At 37.5% G+C, this 8,671-nt stretch overlaps 1 protein-coding gene across 2 annotated transcripts; it reads left to right on the forward strand.

Annotated features, from left to right (window-relative positions):
* The first annotated feature begins 1,553 nt into the window (after positions 1-1,553).
* LOC131166337 (ETHYLENE INSENSITIVE 3-like 1 protein) lies at positions 1,554-6,003 on the forward strand. 2 transcript variants are annotated; one of them, XM_058124795.1, is made up of 2 exons: positions 1,554-1,915; positions 3,457-6,003. In XM_058124795.1, the coding sequence occupies exon 2, from the start codon at positions 3,587-3,589 to the stop codon at positions 5,492-5,494; it is 1,908 nt and encodes a 635-aa protein (XP_057980778.1). In that variant the 5' UTR covers positions 1,554-1,915; positions 3,457-3,586; the 3' UTR covers positions 5,495-6,003. The 2 variants fall into 2 exon arrangements, with proteins under 2 accessions (XP_057980778.1, XP_057980779.1); XM_058124796.1 differs by having other exon boundaries at positions 1,738-3,187.
* The last annotated feature ends 2,668 nt before the right edge of the window (positions 6,004-8,671 follow it).

The raw sequence follows: 8,671 nt of genomic DNA on the forward strand, positions 1-8,671 counted from the left end.
ATAGCATAATTTTAATACACACACACTTTCCTCATTAGTCATTTTGGTCCCCATATTTAACAAAAGGTTGCTTAATGTTGTGCATTAAAGTGTGCACTCTATTTAATATTTGTTTTGATTTTTTTTTATAAGCTAAGAAATATCATTTCAAATTGAACAATTTTTTTAAATCATAAAGAATAAAATAATGCAAATAACTCTTTAAAACTCTCCTAATTCACTTACCCCAAAGTTTTGTATTTTCACATATTAGAAATATCATAAACTTATTTGATATATTATATTACTATAAACTTTTGAGTGATAGAAGAATAAATGTACATATTTATTGCACATGTGGTATGTTAAAGTAGCACATAAATAATAAAATGACTAGTAAATATTCAAAAGTAAAAACGAGTCAAAAGTAATAAAAGGATAGTTGAAAGAAAGTACGGTATTTTAGTGCAGTTAATTGATGACTTTAATTATGTTAGCAATAAAAATGTAATGATGGAAAAAGATGCAAATGAAAGACCAAGTCAATATAAATGGATTATGGAGTGAGTACGGAAATTTATGATCGATTTATATCAAGAGCGAGTTCTAGTACACTTTATAGCATCATGTATCAAGTTTTTCTTAATCTTTTTTGTTTTTCCATATTTCCATATCAAATATTTTATCGAAAGAAAAAAAAAATTACTGAGTCAACGAGTTAAATAGCTAATAAGTTAGTGTTAAATGATTTCTTATTTACATTAACATATTTTATAAATAAGTGAATAAAAGGTATGCTTATACTCTATCAATTAATTAACCTAATTAATACTTAGCTGAAACTATTTTACAAAACTAATTCTCTCTCTCCCTCACTCTCTCTCTCTCTCATAGAGTAGATAAACCAAATAACTAGAGTCGAGTCAATTCGATTAATTACTAGATTGTAAAGAGGTAGTCATTAATAAATTATCTATTAGCAATTTATAATAAATTTGTTTGGATATTTTTATTAACTTTTATTTTATTTTTATTTGTAAATATTTATTTAACTTTATACTGTGATTTAAAATTATTAATCTATTCCTGCTACTTATTTTTTATGAGCATAACTCATTATGTGATTTACAATTAATCAAATGAATTCAATTCTTAAAAAAACAATTAATTAATCATCAATATATTTTTTTCATAAATTATTTTTTTTATTATATAATACTCGGCCGATTGATTGGACAACATCGAATTTTCATTCATCCAGCCATGAAACACGAACTTATCCTAATATGATTAAATTGAATAATAAGCAAGGGCGTAACAGTAAATACACATCTTCAAATATAATAAAAATAATAATTTAATTGACCTCCTTCCGGGAAGGTAGGCTTTCGCTTCCAGTTGCTCCTTTATGGAACGCACGTTCGGACGCCGTTCCGACTCCGCTGCCCCCGCGCATTGGCAGAACTCTAAAGTGCGATAACTCACACCGTGTTACGGTGTTCCCTGCCCAAATCCTCGGCCCCACCACAACTTGGTTCACTTGATTTCTTGATTCGCCACATGTCATCACCCTTGCTGTGGCAGACGAGCGTTTCGGAACGAGCAGTCGCACGCGATAGTGCCCCGTAAAATACACTGTTGGATAACTTAACGCAGGTCCCCCGCGAGTCAACCGCGGTGAAAAGCTAACCGCACCATGGTTAAAAGGTAGCGAAAAAGTTACTGCGCTGGCTTCTGCAGCAAGAGCCACCTCGTCTCCACTCTCTTTCTCTCTCTCCTAATAGAAACAACCCAAAAGGACCGTCGCCTTCTCTGTCTCTCTCCCCCTCCCCTCTCTCTCTCTCTCTCTCTCTCGCGCGCGCGCGCTAGACGCGGAGCTGCCACTTCGTCTCGAGGAAGCGAGCTTCAATGGCAGATACCAAGAAATAGGAGTCCCGTAAGATTTTCTCTGTTATTTTTTTCGAGTTTTTGTTAAGCTTTTTCTCTGAATTTACTTTCTCGGATCGATCTGTGGAGTTCCGCTTTTTTTTTTTTTCGTGAATTCTTTGATTTCTGCTTAGTAGGATGAGGAGGACGAATAATTTGATTCCCTGCGTTTTGTTTTTCTTTTTTCGATCATTGACCAGTTCATAGCTTGAATTTCATCTGTTTTTTATGCTTGATTCGATTACTAGCGGTTATTTCTTCATAATTAAGTTTAACGTCTGGATTGATGAGTTAATGGACGATTCGGCATGAGTCCGAGTCCCAGTCCGAGTCCGAGTCCGAGTCCGAGTCCGTTTCCCTGACGATGCTCGTCATTCGTTAGCTCGAAGGCGGCTCGTAGTCTTCTTTGGTCCTCCTTAATTTCTCTGTGTGATTTTTGTTTTTATTTTTCTTCTTGAGAACATGTGTTGACTGGAAATCGCTATTTTTGGTTACCTGGATCATAAATTGATATGGTTTTCAATAATTTCGATGCATTAGCCAGAATAGCGCGTGCTTACATACTCAAATTTGAAAACACAAAAAATACGTATTAGATTTTGTAGGGTGGACACGGGAAAAAGTGGTTTCTTTTCATGTGAAGAAAAAAGTTGTTTCTTTAAAAATTCACTTGATATTTATATCAAAAGCTTGAACGGACTCTGTGTGACAAATCTTCGGCGAGGCAAACGGATCTGAAGGCGAGTAGATCTGCGGTTGATCCTCTCTGCCTGCTATTGCAACTATTTTTATTATTATTATTATTACTATTATTATTATTATTATTAATTTGATACTTTTTTTATTATTATTTTTTTCTCTTTTCTCTTTTTACTATTGTTGCTATTGCTATTTAATATTGTTATTAGCTTGATAGTTTGCTTTTTGTTTTTTGTTTTGTTTTGGTTTGGTTTGGTTTTTGTTTTCGCATTCGTTTTCCTCTCTCCCCCTCTCTCTCTCTCTCTCTCTCTCTGAGCTCTGAGCTCTGAGCTGTGTCTTGGGATTATATTTTCTGTATTTGTGTTTACTCGTAACGGGCTGTTTGATTAATTCAAAAGAGATGGTTTCGTGGCTGTTCTTGTCAGATGTGTTTGTTTTGTTCCTTTGATTCAGTGTACGTGAAGCCTTTTGTCTAAGCTCTGGACTTAAGGTTATGGGTTCAAACTTCAAAACTACAGAGAAAAACCATTCATGCATCATCTCTCAAAAATAAACAGCGAACATATTTGGTCTCTTGAATTGTGTACGTGAATATATCCTCATTTATTCGGGTGAATGTGAATATAACCTCAAGTTTTTTTATATATTTTTTGTGTTAAATGGATCTAGTTCTCTTATTAATGAACACCATTATTAAAATTTGTTTGCTGTCTGTACCCTTGTACTTGACTACTAGTTAAGATTCAGTGTATTCAATTTTTTTGTTAAATATAATGGAGTCTAGGCTGTATCTGAGCCGTTCTGTTGTATATTTGGTTACAAGAGGGAGATTTGACTTTCTTATATTTTCAGATTTGTATATTCCGAACTTGAAAAGCAGTGGGATTGGATCAGCTTTGAGAGATTGATAAGCAGAGGTGGAGTATAACTGTTAAATAAACTGATTATCAGTCCCAGGTTTTGTTCATTTTGGTGTATACCAATGGGGATGGGCATTTTTGAAGAAATGGGTTTTGGTGGCAATCTTGATTTTCTCTCTGCTCCTCCTCGTCCTGGGGAGGCACCCTCGGAAAATGAACCAGAAGCAACTGCTGAAGAGGACTATTCTGATGAAGAAATGGATGTGGATGAGCTTGAGAGGAGGATGTGGCGAGATCGGATGCTCCACAGGCGTCTTAAAGAACGGAATAAAGGCAAGGAAGGAATCGACAATGCAAAGCAGCGTCAATCCCAAGAGCAAGCCCGAAGGAAGAAGATGTCACGTGCTCAAGATGGAATTTTGAAATACATGCTGAAAATGATGGAAGTTTGTAAAGCCCAGGGCTTTGTATATGGGATCATCCCTGAGAAAGGAAAACCGGTGAGTGGAGCCTCTGACAATCTTCGAGCTTGGTGGAAGGAGAAAGTTAGATTTGATCGGAATGGTCCTGCAGCGATAGCCAAGTACCAGGCAGATCATTCACTCCCAGGGAAGAATGAGGACTGCAATTCTGCAGCCTCCACTCCCCACACTTTGCAAGAGCTCCAAGACACTACTCTTGGCTCACTCCTGTCAGCTCTGATGCAGCACTGTGATCCACCACAGAGACGCTTCCCATTAGAGAAGGGGATTGCTCCTCCATGGTGGCCTACCGGGAATGAGGAATGGTGGCCTCAGTTGGGTCTGCCCAAAGATCAAGGGCCTCCGCCATACAAGAAGCCTCACGATCTGAAGAAGGCTTGGAAGGTTAGTGTTTTGACAGCAGTGATCAAGCACATGTCTCCTGACATTGCAAAGATCCGCAAGCTTGTTCGTCAATCTAAATGCTTGCAGGACAAAATGACAGCGAAGGAGAGTGCAACATGGCTGGCCATTATCAACCAGGAGGAAGCATTGTCCCGGAAGCTGTATCCTGAGAGCTGCCCCCCTCTGTCTGCCAGTGGGAGTGGGTCTTTGGTCATCAGTGATACCAGCGATTATGATGTTGAAGGTGTTGAAGACGAACCAAACTATGAAGCAGAGGACTGCAAACCCCGTGATATTAACATGTTCAATTTGGGGTTTGGAGGATCAGGGAACTGTAGAGATAAGCTCATGATGCTTCCACAGCTGGCACCTCAGATTAAGGGAGAGCTTGTGGATGGCAACTCAGATTTTATGCAGAAGAGGAAGCAGCCATCTGATGAGCCACAGATGATGATGGATCGTAAGATTTATACCTGTGAGTGTCCTCACTGCCCTTATAATGATTATCGCCTTGGGTTTCTTGACAGGACTGCAAGAAACAATCACCAGATGAATTGTCCATACCGGAGTAATTCTTCCCAATCTTTTGTCATGCCAAACTTCCAAATAAACAATGATAAGCCCACGAGCTTCTCCCTACCCTTGTCTCAAAACAAGCCGGCTGCTACACCAATAAACCAAACTCCTACTCCTTTCAATGTTTCTGAAGTCGGACTTCCTGAAGATGGGCAAAAAGTGATTTCTGATCTAATGTCTTTCTATGATACCAATACCAATAACAATAACAATAACAATCTTCACCGTAACAAGGGCTTGAATTCTGGGAACCTGAGTCTGACGAGTGACCAAAATCAACAGCAGCAGAAAGTTCAGTTTCAACTAGAAGATAACTTCTACAGCCATGGAGGTGCCATGGGATGCAAAGTGCCGGAGGAAACCAATAGCATGCCAATGCCAGTGAATAATCATTCTGTTTTCCCTCCATCCGAAATTCAATTCGAGCAGTGTAAGGCATTCGAATCTCTTTTTGATAACAATTCCAATGAGGGTATGGCTTCTGAGTTCAGGTTTGGCTCCCCATTGATGTTCAACAACATGGCATCAGTTGATTATGGTGGTGCGGATCCACTGGCAAAGCAGGACGCGTCGATGTGGTACCTTTGAAGAGACTAGTAGCATGCGTGATCTGTCTTTTTGTGCTCTCATTTTATCAGACATGGAGAGGACTCTCTCTCTAGAAGCACACTAAGGCTGCATATATGTGTTAAGGGAGAATTAAGATCATCTTTGCGCTGTTCTGAACTCTCTGGATTGAAGTAATGCTTCCTATGGGAAAGTAGGTAGTTAAATATGTCTGTTTTCATAGATGTCCAAAACTGTGTTATGAACTTGGGGTTTGTCTTCTGTAGCGTTCTTTTTGTTTTTCTTTCTTCCATCTAGCGTAGGGTCGGTCTAGAATTAGCTTTCGCAGTGGTATTGAAGAAGAGGGTCGAAAGAGAAATTTGGAAAGGACCCTGCCGACCTATGTTCAATACCGCTGGTGAAATGGTTAATCAGTAGCATTTTGTTGTTTCGATCGTGTCTTTATATATATATTGTATGCAGCATGTAGTCGATGTTTTATATGTGCACATGCGTCTATACATATTAATCCCATATTGCGGTTTGTTTTTTGCTTTGGTGCTATGTCGCTGCTGGATGTGGTGGGGGTGTCACTGAAGAGGATATTTTGTATTTAGGACAGTGTGTCCACTGCGCCCAGAGACCAGAGGGCACCGCCCCCCACCTAACTCTATCCAGTTTCCCTCGTTACCATGGATTTTTTTTTTTTTTTTTATCCTTTTTTTAAATTTTTGGGTGGGATGTCCTCTCTTTATGTTGTCAAAAAAGCCTGAGCAGCGGTGGCAAAATCTGTTTGGAATTTTATATTAGGTGACTGAAAAGTCAATCTGAACTCAAATTTGTTTAACCTTGGTTTGTTTACGATAAGGTTGAATTTGGTCCGTGAACCCTGATCTCTCGTTCGGGTCAAGCAAACTATGCACAAAGGAAGGTTGATTGGTTGGTTGGGGCTGAGAAAAACATGTTTTAAATATCATGGTTCTTCGTCTTTTAGTGAAGTATCCTTTTCTCCCAGCTTTCCCATTAGGCCGAACCACCGTACAGCTGTCCCCAAAAACATTAGATGCAGCTTGGACTTCCCCACCACACTCCCTCCAAATAAGAACACCCAAAAGATAAGAAAAGGCGCCCAAGGAAAATAAAAAGGGTAAAAAAAGGGAAGATGATAGGAATGGCTTCTTTGCATTTAGAAGAAAAATGAAGATCGTTCTTGTTGGTTCATCTTTGCTCCTGCTCGAACGTGAAGGTTTTGTTTGATTTTGGGATGTGTGTGTTGAGAGATGATCGCTGCTGAGCCGTCATTTTAGAAATGGGATGAGTATGGTTGTATTTTATTTACACCCTCTTCCTAGATGAGGTTTGTAGATTTTGTCACGGCGATGTGCAAGACTTTTGGGTCGAAGGCATCTTGACTGCGCCCCCAGCCTCCATTGACTAGGCCCTGTTTGGACGGAGGGGATAAAATTAAAAACCTAAAACTAAAAGGGCGAAGAGTGGGCCCCACCAGGTGAAAATCTTGGACCGTGAAAATAGGGGAATCCGAGAGGAGGGAGCGCAGGAGTTTGGTCAAAGTTAGGCAGGCGGTGGCCTGTGCCATTGCTTCTTTTCTCTTCCAGCCGGCGCATAAAATAGGAAACGAGAGAAAATAATTCCTGCACTCGCTAAATTTTCCTAGTGCTAAGGATTTTCATCATTGCAGCTTGATGACAACAATCGTTAGTTAGTAGCGAGTAATGGGTGGTGGTAATTAAGAAGAGCAAATGTACTCTGGGGAACCACAATAGTAAGCACCAAATTAGGGTAACAAAACCTCTCCACGCCTCTTGAGGCCCACTTGACATTTAGGCAGAGCCTGTTTTACTCCCTCCCAAACAGGATTTATTAAGGAAGAGATGAGAAATATTTACTCTTAAATTTCATTATGAGAATTTTTTATGTTTTTGCATATTTTATATCAAATGCAATCATGAGGAATAATTATTATCTCTACTCCACAAATTTTTCATTGTGTTAAATTATGTTCTCAAGAATTATTATTTGGCAAACCAAATGTAGTCCAAGGTTTACATAGTTTTTTCAAGTGAAAAGTAGAAATAAAATTTAATCTTACGAAAACATAATTGGCTTGCCCCGGAGATTCCCACCTCACAGAATGAGACAATGAGTAGAATTGAATATTTAACCAAATTTGTACTGTTGCAAGACCGTGTTGAAATTTTCTATCTTATGAATGATGAATTCCAACAAATGAAAAGGGTATTTATATCTCGGGGAGAGAAATTATCTTCGATTCTGTTCATAACCTTGAAAAAAAAAAATAATACCACCAATAATAATAATAATAGAATATTGATGCCCAAGTAACTCAATTCTTACAAGGCTTTGGTGGCCATGATGCTACAACTAACATATATCGTAGCAAATAAACTCATGGTTTAGGGATGCTTTAATAAAATTAGCATTGCAATTTTTCATATTTGAGTGTCACGATATTTGATTAGGAGATTTCTACATATGGCCTCCAAAAAGGCTGCATCTCTTCTTCTTCTTTTTTCATATTTTTTAAGTTTAAAAATATATTAATTTATGTGCATCAATCAAATATTCTACTTTGATTTTAAGAATATTTTCTTTGAATGTAAAAGTCTCTTGTGTTTCTACCAATAATTTTTTAATATATTAAGATTTAAAATAATAATAAAATGAAGTGTATTTATTCTTTTTAAAAGAAAAAGACCACAAATTCCACTAGTCATTTTTTTTTTTTTCCTTTCTCAATCTTCAGTCTTTATTTTTTGAAACAAAAGAACACTTTTATTCTAAAAAAATCATATAAATTTTCACAATTCCACCAAACATTTATTCTTATTTCAATTTAAATTATGTTTAGACAAAAAACAAAAACAAAAAAAGAAAATTAGTCACCTATGTTGATGCCATGTTATTCATGCCATCTGCCTATCACAACATACTGTGATGGCTTTCTCAATCAACCAGAATTCCCTTATAGGCCTGTTTGCTTTTTCATAGTTGAACATTTTTCTTACTTGTTTTATTATCTAACATGCTATACAACATTACGGGAAATTATACAAAAAACTCTCTCCACATGTCTATGTATTTGTCCTTAATGTTATACATGTGACAAATTGATTCTACAATTATCAATATCAAAGGGAGACTGATTTTCATTAAGTGCATAATTAAGGAAACAGACAT

The sequence above is a fragment of the Malania oleifera genome, chromosome 10 (genome assembly GCF_029873635.1).
Source record: "Malania oleifera isolate guangnan ecotype guangnan chromosome 10, ASM2987363v1, whole genome shotgun sequence".
Taxonomy (NCBI): domain Eukaryota; kingdom Viridiplantae; phylum Streptophyta; class Magnoliopsida; order Santalales; family Ximeniaceae; genus Malania; species Malania oleifera.

Bases quoted from the DNA above. Each gene is read 5' to 3' on its own strand.
- LOC131166337 (XM_058124795.1), top strand. From the start codon at position 3,587: ATGGGGATGGGCATTTTTGAAGAAATGGGTTTTGGTGGCAATCTTGAT.